Consider the following 19,158-nt stretch of genomic DNA (forward strand, 5'->3'; position numbering starts at 1 on the left):
TGGAGGGGAGGTTGGTGGGGCGATGGGGTAATTGGGTAATGGGCATTGAGGAGGGTGCTTGATGTAATGAGCACTTGGTATTATATGCAACTGATCAATCATTAAATTCTACGCCTCAAACTAATACTACACTATATGTGAACTAACTTGTATTCATTTTTTTAAAGATTTATTTATCTTACAGAGAGTGAGATAGAGAGTGCACAGTAGGGAAGGACAAAGGGAGAGGGAGAGTCTTAAGCAGACTTTGTGCTGAGTGCAGAGCCTGATGCAGGGCTTGATGTCATGACCCTGAGATCATGACCTGAGCTGAAACCAAGAGTCAGATCTTAACCAACTGCACCACCCAGGTGCCCCTAAACTAACTTGAATTTAAACAGAATCTTGAAAGGAAAAAAAAAAAAAAAGAATGATAGACCTAAATGAAAGATGGGAAACCATCAAAATCCTAAAGGAGAACACAAGCAGTATCTTCTTTGACATTGGCCATAGCAACTTCTTACTAGACATGTCACTGGAGGCAAGGGAAACAAAAGCAAAAATGAACTCTTGGGACTTCATCAAGATAAAAAGCTTCTACACAATGAAGGAAACAATCAAAACTAAAAGGCAGGGCTCCTGGGTGGCTCAGTTGGTTAAGCAACTGCCTTCGGCTCAGGTCATGATCCTAGAGTCCCTGGATCGAGTCCCGCATCAGGCTCCCTGCTCGGCAGGGAGTCTGCTTCTCCCTCTGACCCTCCCCCCTCTCATGTGCTCTCTCTCATTCTCTCTCAAATAAATAAATAAAATCTTAAAAAAAAAAAAAAAAAAAAAACTAAAAGGCAGCTTACCAAATGGGAGAAGATATTTGCAATTGACATATCTGATAAAGGGTTAGTATCCAAAATCTATAAAGAACTTATCAAACTCAACACCCAAAAAATAAGTAATCTATTTTAAAAATGGGCAGAAGACATGAATAGTCATTTTTCCAATGAAAACATCCAGATGGCTAACAGACACATGGAATGATGCTCAACACCACTCATCATCAGGGAAATACAAATCAAAACTATGATGAGATATCACCTCGCTTCTGTCAGAATGGCTAAAGTAAATAATACAGGAAACAACAGCTGTTGGTGAGGATGCAGAGGAAGGGGAACCCTCTTTCACTGTTGGTGGAATGCAAACTGGTGCAGTTATTTTGTAAATATTATGGAGGTTCCTCAAAAAGTTAAAAATAGAAGTACCCTATGATCCAGCAATTGCACTACTAGGTGTTTACCCAAAGGATACAAAAATACAGATTTGAAGGGGTACATGCACCCTGATGTTTATAGCAGCATTATCAATATTAGCTGAAATATGGAAAAAGCCCTAGTGTCCATCAACTGATGAATAGGTAAGGAAGATGTGATATATATGTATATGTGTGTGTGTGTATATATATGGAATCTTACTCAGCCATCAAAAGGAATGAGATCATGCCATTTGCAATGATGTGGATTGATCTAGATTGTACCATGCTAAGCAAAATAAGTCAGTCAGAGAAAGACAATTATGATTTCAATGATATGTGTGAAGGGGGGAAAAAAGAGAGAAGGAAGCAAACCATAAGAGACTCTAAACGATAGAGAATGAACTGTTGATGGTTGATGAAGGGAGGTGGGTGGGGGATGGGCTAAATGGGTGATGGGTATTAAGGATGGCACTTGTTATAATAAGCACTGGGTGTTATATGTAAGTGTTGAATCACTAAATTCTACTCCTGAAAGCAACGTTACACTATGTTAACTAACTAGAATTAAATTAAAATTTGAAATAAAAGAAAATAAAAGGTATATAGATGGCCAACAGACCCATGAGAAAATGCTCCACATTACTCATCATCAGAAAAATGAAATTTATTTTATTTTTTAAAATTATTTATTTATTTGAGAGAGCGAGCGACAAAGAAAGAGAGAGAGAAGAGTGCATAAGTAGGGGAGAGGGGTAGAGGGAGAAGGAGAAGCAGCTCCCTGCTGAGCAGGGAGCCAGATGAGGGGCTTGATCCCAGGACCCCAAGATCATGACCCAAGCTAAAGACAGAGTTTTAACTGACTGAGTCACCCAGAAACCCCGAGAAATGCAATTTAAAACCACATTGAGAAATCACCTCACACCTATCAGATTGTCTAAAATGAAAAACACAAGAAACGACTGTTGGTAAGGATGTGAAGAAAAGGAAACCTTCTTGTAATATTGGTGGAAATGCAAATTTGTGCACCCACTGCAGAAAACAGTATGGAGTTTCCTCAAAAATTTATAAATAGAACTACCTTATGATCCAGTAATTGCACTACTGAGTATTTACTCCAAAAAAAAAAAAAAAAAAAAAAAAAACACTAATTCAAAGGGATACACGCACCCCCCCATGTTTATTGCAGCATTTCATACAATAGCCAAATTATGGAAGCAGCCCAAGTGTGCATTGATAGATAAAAGGATAAATAAGATATGATAGATATACGAAATTGAAAATTATTCAGCTTTAAAAAAGAACAAAATCCTTGCCATTTGCAAGGACGTGGATGAAGCTAGAAAGTATTATGTTAAGCAAAATATGTCAGAGAAAGACAAATACCATATGATTTCAATCATATGTGGAATTTAATAAACAAAACAATTGAGCAAATGAAAAAGGAAGAGAGACAAACTAAGAAACAGACTCTTGACTATAGAGAGAGAACTGATGGTTACCATATGGGAGGTGGGTGGGGGGATGGGTGAAATAGGTGATGGGGATTAAAGAGTGAACTTGTGATGAGCACTGGGTGCTATGAGGAACTGTTGAATCACTATATTTTACATCTAAAACTAATATAACACTGTATGTTAAATACACTGGGAGTAAAATAAGTTAAATAAAAAAAGGACTGGAAGAAATGATAGGTATGTTTCTTAAGAATTATTCTGCTATGAGGTAGATCTAAAAGCACTTAGAAGCTATAATAATTATGAAGTTTTTAAATTGAATCACAGACCTGTACCTCTGAAACAAATAATACATTATGTGTTAAAAAAAAAAGAAGAAGAAGAAGATAGCAGGAAGGGATAAATGAAGGGGGGGAATTGGAGGGGGAGACAATTGGACTATGAGACTGGACTCTGAGAGACTATGGACTCTGAGAAAAAAAACGGGGGGTTCTGGGGGGGGGGTGGGTTAGCCTGGTGATGGGTATTAAAGAGGGCATGTACTGCATGGAGCACTGGTGTTATACGCAAACAATGAATCATGGAACACGACATCAAAAACTAATGATGTAATGTATGGTGATTAACATAATAAAATAAAATTTAAAAAAATGTAAAAATAAAAAAAATGAAGGATACAATTTAAGGCAAAAAAATAAATAAAAATACCTTACAGACTTGAATCATTTGGAAAGATTTTCTACAAGGGCTGAAACTAAGAGAGGCATATAGATCATCAGAAAACACAGCTTCCCACTACTCAGTTTTGATTTAACTGTCTTTTAGGTTATTGATATGCATTAGCTAGCCTTACTTCTATATCATTAGATATGGAGTTTTCAAGGAAAAAGAAAAAAAGTAGTCAGGTTGATAAAAGGATCTGTAGACTGAGAGCTATTCAATCTACTTATGAGACATCATTAACAGCAAAATAATAAAGTGGAAAAACTACATATCTTCTGTGAAACCACAACTCTTGATCCCTGTCTGAATTCATTTCTGCTAGTTCACAAACACTGACTTTAGTTTCATTTGAAAAATAAAAACAACAAAATCTGTTTGTTCAACAACATAGTTTCTTTGTCCTTTGGGTTCTAGATTAAGAAGAAACAGCAAGACGTGCTTGGTTTTTTAGAAGCTAACAAAATAGGATTTGAAGAAAAAGACATTGCAGCCAATGAAGAGAATCGGAAGTGGATGAGAGAAAATGTACCTGAAAACAATCGACCAGCCACAGGATACCCGCTGCCACCTCAGATTTTCAATGAAAGCCAGTATCGTGGGGTAAGAAACCAATTTAAACTCTTGTTTTATCAAATGGATCACCTCAAATCCATCCTATCCCTTTCACCCCACCCCCAAATTTGCATACAGTCATTTCTCCTATTCATCTCTTCATCCATCCTAGGCAGCTGGGATATTTCTACTAGAAAGCAAATGGATGAGTCATTCCCCGGCCAAACTTCCTGTAAATGCATAAATACAGACCTTGAACAGATAGCTACCTTTCCATTTCTTTTTTTTTTTTTTATGATTTTATTTTTAAGTAATGTCTACACCCAGTCTGTGAATCGAATTCACAACCCCAAGATCAAGAGTTGCATCCTTTATCAACTAAGCCAGCCAGGCACCCTGCCTTTCCATTTCTTCATCTTAATTCTATCTAGAGCAATTGTGATGTTTTTGCTATGTCCATGAAGAAGCTTCTGAGAGGTCAACTGCTTATTTGTATTAAAAATAGTTAAAAAGAGTAATATCTTATTTCCTACTTGAAACCAGTAATACATTTATTTTGGCATTATTAATGAATATTTAGAAAATGTTAAGTTAGCTAATTGAACTCGTGTAAGCAACAAGGGAAACAAAAATGGGCTTTTGCTTTGTGACCGGTGCTTTCAAATATGCCATCTTTAGTCTTTATTTAAACCATAGGGTAGTTTCCTTTAATCTTCTGTCACTGTATATTTAACATTTGCAGCCTATGGCCTTTCTAGATACCATGGCAAGTACAAGTATAAATAAAAGTTTTTTTCTCTTAAGGAGCTGGTTGGGAATGAGGTGTGGAAAGAATCACAGACACATGAAACTATTAGAGTGTGATTATGAATCCATATCTACGTGCTGAGACAATACAGAAAGCATATGTGAGGGTTATATGAATTTCCAGTAAAGAACTGTTTGCACTGCTATGTCCTCAGAATTAGCATGACTGAGGAACAAATATATTAGAGCCAGCAATCCAAATCTTCTAGTTCATAGGTTTATATGGAAGTAAGAGGACACGTTTTGGTGGAAATCTTTTTTTGTGTGCCAATTCTGAAAATTTAGGGGAGGGAGCATGGAAAAATTGAGAATTTTATTGGCACAAAGTATTTTCTCTGTGAACTGAATTTTTCAGTTCTGAGGAGGGTCCTGAAGATTTCATCTGTTGTTGCTAACAGGACCAATGTGTAATGACGTACTCTGCAGATAAGGAAAAGACAATTAGGCTATTCATTTAGATGATGAAACCTCAATGCCTCTGTAATTGAAATTTCTGCAAATTCTGTATCCCAGGAGCTGGAAGAAGCCTCAGAGGCCATCCAGCCCAATATAAGCCAACATATATTGTCTTAACTTTCTTTTGAAGCAGAAATTTTGATTCATCTGGCTTTAAAAACAAACACATTTTAGGTTATAAGGGTAACATTTCAGAAACCCCATTGACCTGGTTTATTTCTCCTTCAGAAGACACACTGTAAGGGAATGGAAGAAGTTCTAGAAATCAGGTCTCACTGAGAAATAGGGACCTGGAAAGGAAGGGGCAGGAGGTGAGAATTAACTAAACAAATATTTGTTAATGGAAAAAGAATCCAATTTTTATTGAATACCTGCTGTGTACCAAGCACTAAGTTAGGAGTTTAATAACAATAAAAATTAAGATTTGTTCCTATACAGACTCTTAGGGAGAAGGGTATATAGTAAACATTCATAGAAAACATATGATATGTCAATTATTGTACTACATGTTTTATGTGTATTATATTAGTTAGTTCTCATACTAATCCCATGAGGTAAGTATTGTTATTCCTGTATTATGGATGAAGAAATTGAGGCCTAGAAAAAGGTTAACTGACTTGCTAAATCTGTTTTATTCTAAAGCTCTTACTTTTTCTATTAAACCACCATATATTTCATTTTCCTATTTATACAAAGATCCCATCATATTCTTTTCTTCCTACATTCTGTATTTTGGCAGGGGTTGGGGCTGACCTCAGTAAATTACATTTCCCAGTCTCTATTGCCTACTGGCTACCTATTAGGTTTGACCAATAATAGAACTGGTTGGAAGAGTGGAGGATAGAGGAGAGGAAAAGCCAAGGTATTCTCCTCCTTCCTGCTTCTGGAGGTGTCCATGACAGTGGCTGTGTCTCTTTTGTGGTACCAAGTATCCCAGCTCCTGGGTTCTGTGATATCATCTTCTGCACTTTTTCCTTTAGCCCTATAGCTGTGGTAGCAGCTCCTTGCTGTTGCTAATCTTTGGGTTGCCTTGCCATTTCCTGTTTGCCTTTCATCAATTCCTTTGTAAATAAATTCTTCATATTAAATTCTCTTGTTTAAAATATCTCAAAGTTTCTCAATCTTGGCACAACTGACATATTGGGTTGGACAATTCTTTGTTGTTGGGGGCTGCCCTGTGCATTGTAGGATATTTAGCAGCATCCCTGGCTTCTGTCTGTGAGCGCCAGTAGCACCCTCCCAATTGTGAAAAACCAAAAATATCTCCAGACTTTGCCAGATGTCCCAGGGGATAGGGTGGGGAATTACATCCTGTTGAGAACCACTGAATTATGACTTAGGTCCTTATTTCTAGACTGGAATGTGACCACTACATAGATGAGGCTCTGTTACAGTAGATACAACATTTATAAGGATAATCTTGGTTCCGAAAGAGCTTATGCTATATATATGAAGAACTAGAGCATTTTCATGAATTAATAATTAATATGATACCAATATATGGTAGAATACATTCTGGATTGATGTTATTGGAATCCCAGAGGTGTAAACAAAATATCTTTATTTTTTCCTCAAGTGAATTCCTATAGAAGAAGCAGACTATGTCACAACCTATTTTGTTTACTCTTTGTAAATATTTTAAATTTGCATTCCCTAGGATTGAGCCATGTATAGATATGAAGATTTTAATGTTTTGTTTACACTTGTATTCTTTTTTTTTTTTTAAAGATTTTATTTATTTATTTGAGAGAGAGAATGAGACAGAGAGAGAGCATGAGAGGGGGGAGGATCAGAGGGAGAAGCAGACTCCCTGTTGAGCAGGGAGTCCGATGCGGGACTCGATCCCGGGACTCCAGGATCATGACCTGAGCCGAAGGCAGTCGCTTAACCAACTGAGCCACCCAGGCGCCCCTACTCTTGTATTCTTAGCACCAAAAAAGATTGGTATGTAGTAGGTGCTCAATACATATTTGCTGATTAAATTAATTAATCTGGCTTAATTAAGAAACTGATGATGTTCTTTTGTCTCAGAGTTACAAACCTGTTTGTATTTTCTAAGTCCAGGGCCAAAAAGTGATAATATACTTTGATCCCAAAACATTTGAAATAGACAACTAGAGTTACATTTTATGATCAGTAGAGTAGCATTTTATGATCAGATTTCAATGTAGTTGAAACCTGCTTTCTTTCACATGAATTTAAAGAGTTATTATTGTTACTTTGAACAAGAGGTAAGAAATACCTCTTCTGTGACTGTTGAACTCTTTCAACTAGCATTTTGAGATTACTTCCAAGTGGTTGAGTGTATAAATGATGTATATTGTTTGTTTACTTTGAGTAGTTTATAGGTCTCATGTGTCTCGGTATGAAATTGTTATCAAGATCCGATTAGTTTTTGGAATAAGCTCATAGAAGGCTGATCATAAATGCCTGCAATCTAGGGTTTATTCCTTTGCCAACATGTAGGGAACACACTAAGATGCTTTGAGTCAATCCTTGGGGAGATTCAAGTGGTGCCAAACAATTCTGATTGTGCTAAAAGAATCCCTAAATAAAAGAGAAACTGATGTTTCTTGGGGTGAGGTTCCAATTTAGGGTCATCAATGGCTTGAGAAATCCTCCAAGTACCAGAAATCATACATATACCTAAACTTTATATTTCTAGATCCTCCAAGTGCCAGGACTTAACCCTGTAATTGATAAAAATCTATTGGTGAGACGATCTCTAGAGAAACCAGCAAATTATGAGTGCTTTTCACCTCCAGTAAATCAGCCAAAATGCCAAACTTGTTTCTGTGTGTTTTAAATTAAACAAAGTATAGGCAATGGCTATGTTTTCTTTTCTTTTCTTTTCTTTTTTTTTAGATTTTATTTATTTATTTGACAGAGAGATAGAGAGAGAGCACAAGTAGGCAGAGCAGCAGGCAGAGGGAGAGGGAGAAGCAGGCTCCCCACCGAGCTAGGAGCTCGACATGGGGCTCGATCCCAGGACCCTGGGATCATGACCTGAGCTGAAGGCAGATGCTTAACCAACTGAGCACCCAGGCGAATGGCTATGTTTTCTAAGTAGATTTGCTATTGATTATATGTCATAGTTAAATTTAAGCAATTCTATTTGTTACTTCTAAAGTATGCTTGGTGACTTAAGAGGATGACAGTGGGAAGCCTAACCAAATTTAGTCGTGTGAGGTTTTTCTTGGATCCCTGAATTGAAACATCTTAGTGGTTTGTTTGTTCTTCTGGTCATATTTCATGAAAATCTCATTCCCTTCCTCCAAAAACAGTACAGATTTATTACTCTCATGGCCTAGCTAATATCTGGTGTACTGTAGGTTCTGAGACTATCTCTACCTTAATCAATAATGAAAGAGAAATAATGGGAAACAGGAACAACAACCTCCTACCAAAAATAACCAACCTCTTATTGGCAAATAGTTGGCTGCTTTGGGCTGTGGAGAAAGCTACTTGGCCTCAGACAGATTTAAATGCTATGTGATATGGAATAAGTCATTTTGCAGTTTCTGCCTCACAGAACAGCATATATTCTTACCCGCATTAAATGGGATCTAATATGTCTTGCCTCTTTACTACTCTTTCCAAATTTCTAGCATTTTGGAAGTTAGATAGCCTGTATGACCCCAAAAAAGTTGACCAATGAGTTCATTTTGAATAAATTTACTCTTTTATTTCCTTTGCTGTTTGCATATTGCTAATTCTTCTTGCCTTCTTTTCATTAAGGACTATGATGCCTTCTTTGAAGCCAGAGAGAATAATGCAGTTTATGCCTTTTTAGGCTTGACAGCCCCACCTGGTTCAAAGGTATGGTTCTTTTTTTTTTTTTTTTTTTTTCCTGCTTTACAAGCCATTTTATTGCGCTGGGTTTTTTTAGTCAGTGAGATTTCTACATTTATTAAGTATTCAGGTTAAGCTAGAGGCAGTGTAATATAGCTGAAAGGAAATCCTCCTTCTCTGCATGCATTAATCCCAGGTAGGGCAGACAGATGTGCATAATCAAATACATAAAGTATGTGAGTAGGAGGTAGGTGGAGTGACTTTCCCATCAAGTTACCCAAAGCAGCAAATTTCTCATTGACCCATTCATAAATAAGTGATTACCAATTTTAAAGACTCCATTATTTCAGCTGTCATGCATGGTTTTACATCAACAGAACTCATCTTAGTTCATAGTAATCTTCTTGGCAGCGTCTATTGTCCTTGTGTGAAAGCAAATGCTTTAACTAAAAGCATTTGAGTTTCAAAATTGGTCACTAAATTGCTGGCTAAATTTGGGGCTTTCTCCCTGCCAACAACAAATTAATTTTTCAAGTGGAAGTGTTTCCAGGGGAGACCATATAAAGAAAAGAATCAAAAATTAAATTGCCTATTTAATGAAATATCTCAAAGCTGTGGGCATTAAATATATCTTTGCCTTTTACCATAGATCTTTTCTACACAAGCTGGCTTATCAGAATGTATGTCCCTGTTCTATCATTTTATCTTTTGCTCTTAGCAACTAATTTTATGTTAAAAAGATTCTTTGAACTCCAGCTCCTTTTCCAATTTTGAGAGTCTGTTATTGCTCATGTTTTCAGCAGAGAACATTTATTAGCATTGTTTTCTGAGTCACTGTGTAATTCTGCTTCCTTGCTGGAATTTCTTTTCCCATGGATAAAATGTCTTATTTTAGGCTTTGTATAATTTAAGTTATAAGATATGTTAGGTAAAACATTTTTGTTTAATCAAGTTAGGAAAACCCAAGTTAAGTCATTGATTTCAGTGCATATAAGAGGAAGTATGAAAGGAAGGATAATCTATTTTCTGTGACTGATTACTCCCTCTCCTTCAGTTAAAATTAGGAGTTATTCATTCACTTATTCATTCAGCAAGTATTGATTGTCAAGCACTAACTTGACATTAATGGTGGGACAAATACAGAGAATGAAGCATAGTCACTACCTTCAAAGTGTTTTTAACCTAGTGAAGAAAAAGTATACAATAATTCTACCTCAAATATGTCTACAAATAATTATAATCCAACACATATTATGGTAAATTCTGTATGTCCTGAATAAAGTGCTGTAGGTGTCCAAAGGAAATAATAATAAATTATTACTAAGGAATTTGGGAAAAGTTTCACAGAGGAAATGACATTTGAGCTGTTAGGGATTCAAAAATACTGAAATGACACTAAGATGTCTTTCACAGAGGCAGCAACAGAAACCACTGCATTGGGATGTAGCTTCACATGATGGTATGTTCAGAGAGCAGAATGTAGTGCAGCATGTCTCCAGAATAGGGTATATTAAATAGAGGATGTGAGATTGGCTAGGTAAGTTTGGACTAAATTATGAATGCTGTGTTAGGTACTTTCAGCTTTATCCTCTAGGTATCCAAAAGCCACGATAGGAAATGGGGGAATATAATTATAAGATTATCTCTGCATTTTTAAGATGTGGTTTGATCTATGTCTTAAGAAAATTGGCAGTAGTATGGATTGTAAAACCCTGGAGAAATGAGATATTAGAGATAAGCCAACCCATTAGAGGGTAACTTAAGAGTCCAGAAAAGTAATGGAGAGGGCCTAAAGTGGGACAGCAACCATGGAAAGGAAAAGATGAATTTAGGAGATCTAGAAAACTCATGTATGATAAGACATAGCAACTTATGAGATGTTTGTGGACGTAAAGAACTGGGAAGAAGTGAAGCTTCTCTAGGGCTCCTAACCTGTGTGACTGTGAAATAAAACAAATGCCATGGAGGAAAAAAAAGTGAGTGATTGAAGGGAGGAATTAGTCTTGGAAAGAAGAAGACATGCAGGTTTTTCTGAGACTGGAGAGAATGAGGAGTGAAGGATAAAAACAGAAATTTTAATATGTGGGGAGGTTAGAGAAGGTCACATTTGAAAATGCCATATCTTTAGTGTAAGGTCATAAGCTAGGAGTGATGGGAAATTTAAGATATTAGAACTTTGAGGAAATTGAATGGATTCAGTTGTTGAAAATATGCTAAACAGTAGGTTAAGAATGAGAATGGAAGTATGGGCAAAATAGAAGGTCCAGCTAAAGTTAGAGTTGATGAGTTCATAGTGGAGCCAGTCAGACTGGTTATAGTGTTTTTTTTTTTTTTTTTCCCATCCTTGTTTAAGCCTAGGAGTAGGAATAAAGTAAAAGAACAATAGATGTTATCAAAGAGAGAGTGGATAGACTGGGATAATAAGAGATTTGGAATTGACAGTGGAGTTGAAGGGTAGATTGGTGATAGGGAGGTTTCATATTGTTTTGTCTCATTTATTTTACTTGAGCATAGTTGACACGCAATGTTACATTAGTTTCAGGTATACAATATAGTGATTCAACTTCTCTATAAGTTATGTTAAGCTCACAAGTGTAGCTATCATCTGTCACCATGCAACACTATTACAATATCACTGACTATATTCCCTATGCTGTGCCTTTTATTTGGTGATAAGGAGATTTTGAATGTTAGTACTTAATAGGTTTTTTCCAAGATGAAAAGTGATAAATTTGATAACAGAATGATTTTTCTATTCTTCAGCTAAGCTTTCAGAGTTTTTTTTTTTTTTTTTTTTTTTTTTTTTTCCCCTTTAACAGGACAATAAGCTTTCCAGGAAGAACTGGTGAATACAAAATAAGAAATGCAACTAGTTAACCCACATTGGAAAAATGCACTGAAAATAAGGACATGTGATAAAATGAGATTCAATTTTCATCTGTGAAATTAGCAAAGATAAAACAAGATAATAATACTCAATGCTAAGAAGGATGCATCGAAATAGATGCTCTCACATAGTACTGGTGGTAGTATGAGTTAGTGTTCCCTTTTGAAAACCGAAATGGCAAATAGGTATCAAGGACCTTCACCCAGTAATTTTACATTGGGTATTGTAGTCTAATGAAACAATTCTATGCATGGAAAAAGCTTTATGGATAAAAACATATATCAAAATATTATTTGCAATCCTAAAACTTTAGAAGCAAGTTAAATGTCTAACAGTATGGTCAACTAAAATAATTCAATACTGAATGAACTTTATGGATAAAAGTATGTTTCAGTGTGTTATATAATCTTGAAACTTTGAAAACAAGTTAAACGTCCATAGGGTCAAAAAAAAATGGTTTATTCACTGAATGAACTAGTGCTTTCATTCAAAAATGAGTTTGTAAGGGTGCCTGGGTTGCTCATTCGGTTAAGCATCTGCCTCCAGCTCAGGTCATGATCCCAGGGTCCTGGGATTGAGCCCCACATCAGGCTCCTTGCTCAGCGGAGAGCCTGCTTCCCCCTCTCCGTCTGCCTGCAGCTCTCCCTACTTGTGCGCTCTCTCTCTCTCTGTCAAATAAATGAATACATTTTTTAAAGAAATTTTCAAAAAATAAAAAATGAGTTGGTATAAAGATACATTATAATGAGGTACATGGTTGTTTTTACTGTATAATTAATATTCTAATTATGTTAGGAGACTGAGCTTAACCATAGCTAAACGTGAATATTTTTCTCCTTTCTTCACTTTCCAAATAATTAGCATACATTCTCTTTACATTTAAAAATTATTCGAAACCAGTACAGTGGAGAACTTGATATTTAAAAGTACCTTATAACAAATATTTCCATAAAACAAGGAATCCTTCTGTGGAAGACAATTTTTATATTATTTTGTATATTGGATGAATTGAAAATAGGGCATATTTTTATTTACTAATTACTCTCTTATTAATACAAAAGATCATTCCTTAGCACTAGCATTTCTTTATAGTGGAGGTGACAATTTTCAGATATGAAAGAAAATAATGTATTTATACTAAAAAGTAAAAATCTGGTGATGTTCATGTTGAGAGAAAAATCATTAATCCGTATTCACTAGTATGTTGAGGGAGTAGAGAATGCTGGTTAGAGAAATGTCCTCATATGTTTTGGTTGAACCACCCTGCTTTAGGGAGGAGCAATGAAATCTGCCTCTGCTGTGAGATTTGAAGCATTCTTATTTCCACTAAGCCCATCCTATTTTACTACATCTCCAACAGAAATTTTATATTAATATCACTTAGCTGTGGTGTTGGTCCTAGGTATTAGGCAAACAGTGGAGAGGAGAAAAGCAGGAAAGGAAGATGGATGCCTGCAATGAGCCAAGCACTGAGCTAGACACTTCACATACATCTCATTTTATCCTTATACCATCTTTATGAGCTAGGTGTCCTCAATGGCATTTTACAGAGGAGGAAACTGATGCTCAGATATTTTAAGTAATTTTTCCAAGGTTACATAATAATTGAGTAGCAGAGCTGGAATTTGAACCCAGGATTATCTGACTCAAAATCAGTGTATTTATAGAATGATGTTTATATTAGGAATAGAGGGGGAGGATACCTCATATGCATGTTTCCAAATCTCTCTGGTTGGTTAGATAATCCATGAACTATAAATATTGGCTACTTACATCTGTGTAGTGACAAATATTTTAGCACAATTTACATATTTGATGGATAAAATGTAATTAGAAAAGTAAATAATTTACTTTAAATATGTATTATAAAGATAAATCATAAAGAATTTTGAATTGCCTTTTTGTTTGGGATGTCTGTGCTAATAATTTCTTCTAGTAAAAGGGATAACTGAGAACTAAAGGTTTATGACTAATTACAGCAAAGATTGATAGGATGTGACTTTAGGGAATTAGGCTGTCTCCAAAATACTAGTTACTCAGAGGCATTAGATGTGCATAAGAAAAAGGACTTCACATTAGGGCATATTCACATTTTTATATAACTACTTCCCCAACTATATGTGCTAGACCTTTGAGGAGTCTTAGTGTAAAATTCATTCTCTGTGTGAGGAAATTCTTGGAATCTTGTTTCATAAAATGAAAGAAAATGTCTAATGTGGGTCTAAGATATATTCATTTTGACAGTCAAACACTAAGTTTCAAGTTTTAAAAGAGCTTAGGGTCTTTTTTTTTTTCTTTTCTGAAGGTTTTTAGAAGGTAAGTCAATAGTATTTTACATCTGTTTTATTAAAAATGTATTAAAAATGAATTTCAGTGACCTTCTTTCTTTCATTTCTACCCTTTTTGTCTTGTAAAAATCTAACATCTTTTTTTTTTTTTTTTTTTTTTTTGCTTTTCCCCCTTTTTTGGGGCATAGTATCAGAGGCTCATTTTGGAGTATTCAACTGTTCACACACGTCCTGAGACTATCAAGTATTCAACTTATGACACATGTTTAGAATGATATTGTCTAATATACATGAATTCTACAATCTAACGCTGAAATTTCTTTCACCAAAGTCACTTTTACCACCCATCTTTAGTTCCACAAACTTTCCTTGAAGTGTATTTTATGTCAAATACTATGTTTGGTAGGTGCCAGAGCACATCAATAGGTCAGAGTTCCTATGCTAGAGATACTCATTGCCCAGAGGAGAAGAAAAACACCTTGATCTCTTTTCCTGCCTAATGTTGTAAAATTTAAAAGCAATGATATTTTAACAAATAGTACATTTTCCAAGTAATTTCAAATTTAATTAAACAAAACAATTAACTTTAGGTGACAATATTTTTGAACACTCAATTTTGGTGAAAAATCACACAGAAAGGAAATCATTTACTTTTAAATAAAATATGAAATATACTTGTAAATCACTTGCTTTTATGGAATTCTTTCAAACAGTAATGATTAGTCAGCCTTTTATTGTATCTGCTTCTAAATATAAGTTTCTACTTTATAGTTTTTTCTTTTTTTAAGATTTTATTTATTTATTTGAGAGAGCGTGAGAGCTAGAGAGAGAGAGAGAGGGCATAAACACAGAGGGAGAGGGAGAGAGAGAAGCAGATTCCCCACTGAGCAAGGAACCTGATGCAGGGCTCAATCACGGGATCTTAACTGACTGAGCCACCCAGGTACACTTTATAGCTTTTCTTTTTTTCTTTTTTTTTTTTTTAAGATTTTATTTATTTGACAGAGAGAGAGATACAGAGAGAGGGAACACAAGCAGCGGGAGTGGGAGAGGGAGAAGCAGGCTTCCCGTGAAACAGGGAGCCCGATGCGGGGCTCGATCCCAGGACCCTGGGATCATGACCTGAGCCGAAGGCAGACGCCTAACGACTGAGCCACCCAGGCGCCCCTATAGTTTTTCTATTAAGAATTTTTAAACAGTCTTCTCTGGGAGCCATTTTGTTTGCTTGTTTTTGAATATTCTTTTTTTTTTTTTTTTAATCAGTCAAAGTTTATTGTGCATACACCAAAAAGGCGGTTTGCAAACTGGGAGCGCTCAAACTGAAGCATAGAATGAGGCTCAGGGGTCTATAGTTATAAAGCAGCCTTATATAGTGAGAAAGCACTGATGGTTTATTTTTCACAGGGATTGGTTATAATATCAGAATTTTCTTCTTTTTTTCTTTAAGTCATTTTTTATTTTATTACAATTTTTTTATGTTTTTATTATTATGTTATATCACCATACATTACATCATTAGTTTTTGATGCAGTGTTCCATGATTCATTATTCACATACAACACCCAGTGCTCCATGCAGAACGTGCCCTCTTTAATACCCATCACCAGGCTAACCCATCCTCCCACCCGCCTCCCCTCTAGAAGCCTCAGTTTGTTTTTCAGAGTCCATCGTCTCTCCTGGCTCATCTCCCCCTCATATTTCGCCCCCCTTCATTCTTCCCTTCCTGCTATCTTCTTCTTCTTCTCTTTTTTTTAACATATAATATATCATTTGTTTCAGAGGTACAGATCTGTGATTCAACAGTCTTGCACAATTCACAGTGCTCACCATAGCACATACACTCCCTAATGTCTATCACCCAGCCGCCCCATCCCACCCATCCCCCACCACTCCAGCAACCCTCAGTTTGTTTCCTGAGATTACGAATTCCTCATATCAGAGAGGTCATATGATACATGTCTTTCTCTGATTGACTTATTTCACTCAGCATAACACTCTCCAGTTCCACTCACGTCATTGCAAATGGCAAGATTTCATTCCTTTGAATGGCTGCATATATTGCATTGTATATATATACACCACATCTTCTTTATCCATTCATCTGTCGATGGACATCTGGGCTCTTTCCACAGTTTGGCTATTGTGGACATTGCTGCTATAAACGTTGGGGTGCACATACCCATTCGGATCCCTACATTTGTATCTTTGGGGTAAATACCAAGTAGTGCAATTGCTAGATCATATGGTAGCTCTATTTTCAACTTTTTGAAGAACCTCCATACTGTTTTCCAGAGTGGCTGCACCAGCTTGCATTCCCACCAACAGTGTAGGAGGGTTCCCCTTTTTCCGCATCCCCGCCAACATCTGTCGTTTCCTGACTTGTTAATTTTAGCCATTCTGACTGGTGTGAGGTGGTATCTCATTGAGGTTTTGATTTGGATTTCCCTGATGCCAAGTGATGTTGAGCACTTTTTCATGTGTCTGTTGGCCATTTGGATGTCTTCTTTAGAAAAACGTCTGTTCATGTCTTCTGCCCATTTCTTGATTGGATTATTTGTTCTTTGGGTGTTGAGTTTGATAAGTTCTTTATAGATTTTGGATACTAGCCCTTTATCTGATATGTCATTTGCAAATATCTTCCCCCATTCTGTCTGTTGTCTTTTGGTTTTGTTAACTGTTTCCTTTTCTGTGCAAAAGATTTTATCTTGATGAGGTTCCAATAGTTCATTTTTGCCCTTGCCTTTGGCGATGTTTCTAGGAAGAAGTTGCTGTGGCTGAGGTCGAAGAGGTTGCTGCCTGTATTCTCCTTTAGGATTTCAATGGACTCCTGTCTCACATTTAGGTCTTTCAACCATTTGGAGTCTATTTTTGTGTGTGGTGTAAGGAAATGGTCCACTTTCATTCTTCTGCATGTAGCTATCCAATTTTCCCAACACCATTTGTTGAAGAGACTGTCTTTTTTCCATTGGACATTCTTTCCTGCTTTGTCGAAGATGAGTTGACCATAGAGTTGAGGGTCCATTTCTGGGCTCTCTATTCTGTTCCATTGAACGATGTGTCTGATTTTGTGCCAGTACCATACTGTCTTGATGATCACAGCTTTATAATAGAGCTGGAAGTCCGGAATTGTGATGCCGCCAGCTTTGCTTTTCTTTTTTTTTTTTTTTTTTTTTTTTTTTAAGATTTTATTTGACAGAGAGAGACACAGTGAGAGAGGGAACACAAGCAGGGGAAGTGAGAGAGGGAGAAGCAGGCTTCCCGCGGAGCAGGGAGCCCGATGCGGGGCTCGAACCCAGGACCCCAGGATCACGACCTGAGCCGAAGGCAGACGCTTAACGACTGAGCCACCCAGGTGCCCCCAGCTTTGCTTTTCTTTTTCAGCATTCCTCTGGCTATTCGGGGTCTTTTCTGGTTCCATACAAATTTTAGGATGTTTTGTTCCATTTCTTTGAGAAAAGTGGATGGTATTTTGATGGGGATTGCATTGAATGTGTAGATTGCTCTAGGTAGCATTGACATCTTCACAATATTTGTTCTTCCAATCCATGAGCATGGAATGTTTTTCCATTTCTTGGTGTCTTCCTCAGTTTCTTTCATGAGTATTTTATAGTTTTCTGAGTACAGATTCTTTGCCTCTTTGGTTAGATTTATTCCTAGGTATCTTATGGTTTGGGGTGCAATCGTAAATCGGATCGATTCCTTAAATGCTCTTTCTTCTGTCTTGTTGTTGGTGTATAGGAATGCCACTGATTTCTGTGCATTGATTTTTTTTTTTTAAGATTTTATTTATTTGAGAGAGAGAGACTGAGAGAGAGAGAGAGCACATGAGAGGGGGTAGGGTCAGAGGGAGAAGCGGGCTCCCCGCTGAGTAGGGAGCCCGATGCGGGACTCGATCCAGGGACTCCAGGATCATGACCTGAGCCGAAGGCAGTAGCTTAACCAACTGAGCCACCCAGGCGCCCCTGTGCATTGATTTTATATCCTGCCACTTTACTGAATTCCTGTATGAGTTCTAGCAGTTTTGGGGTGGAGTCTTTTGGGTTTTCCACATAAAGTTTCGTATCATCTGCAAAGAGTGAGAGTTTGACTTCTTCTTTGCCGATTTGGATGCCTTTTATTTCTTTTTGTTGTCTGATAGCTGTGGCTAGGACTTCTAATACTATTTTGAATAGCAGTGGTGATAGTGGACATCCCTGCCATGTTCCTGACCTTAGGGGGAAAGCTTTCTGTTTTTCCCCATTGAGAATGATATTCGCTGTAGGTTTTCCATAGATGGCTTTTATGATATTGACGTATGTACCCTCTATCCCTATACTCTGAAGAGTTTTGATCAAGTAAGGATGCTGTACTTTGTCAAATGCTTTTTCTGTATCTATTGAGAGGATCATATGGTTCTTGCTTTTTCTTTCATTAATGTATTGTATCACATTGATTGATTTGTGGATGTTGAACCAACCTTGCAGCCCAGGGATAAATCCCACTTGGTCGTGGTGAATAATCCTTTTAATGTACTGTTGGATCCTATTGGCTAGTATTTTGGTGAGAACTTTTGCATCCATGTTCATCAAGGATATTGGTCTGTAATTCTCCGTTTTGATGGGGTCTTTGTCTGGTTTGGGGATCAAGGTAATGGTGGCCTCATAAAACGAGTTTGGAAGTTTTGTTCCATTTCTATTTTTTGGAACAGTTTCAGAAGAATAGGTATTAATTCTTCTTGAAATGTTTGGTAGAATTCCCCTGGGAAGCCATCTGGCCCTGGGCTTTTTTTGTTGGGAGATTTTTGATTACTATTTCAATTTCCTTAGTGGTTATAGGTCTGTCCAGGTTTTCTATTTCTTCCTGGTTCAGTTTTGGTAGTTGATACATCTCTAGGAATGCATCCATTGCTTCCAGACTATCTAATTTGCTAGCATGTATTTGCTCATAATATGTTCTTTTAATTGTTTGTCTTTCTTTGGTGTTGGTTGTGATCTCTCC

General features: G+C 36.7%; 1 protein-coding gene across 2 annotated transcripts in view; it reads left to right on the forward strand.

The window, feature by feature from the left end:
- SH3BGRL (SH3 domain binding glutamate rich protein like) overlaps positions 1-19,158 on the forward strand; it is a 93,655-nt gene that overhangs the window by 71,057 nt on the left and 3,440 nt on the right. The window contains exons 2-4 of one of the 2 annotated variants that reach the window (XM_035028803.1): positions 3,814-3,999; positions 8,953-9,033; positions 11,826-12,141. In XM_035028803.1, the coding sequence (XP_034884694.1) occupies positions 3,814-3,999; positions 8,953-9,033; positions 11,826-11,855 (297 nt within the window). In that variant the 3' untranslated portion in view covers positions 11,856-12,141. Of the gene's footprint in view, positions 1-3,813; positions 4,000-8,952; positions 9,034-11,825; positions 12,142-19,158 lie in introns of those variants that run through there. The other variant, XM_035028802.1, reaches the window with a different exon arrangement.

The sequence above is a fragment of the Mirounga leonina genome, unplaced genomic scaffold (genome assembly GCF_011800145.1).
Source record: "Mirounga leonina isolate KUSES-001 unplaced genomic scaffold, KU_Mleo_1.0 Mir_204, whole genome shotgun sequence".
Lineage (NCBI taxonomy): Eukaryota > Metazoa > Chordata > Mammalia > Carnivora > Phocidae > Mirounga > Mirounga leonina.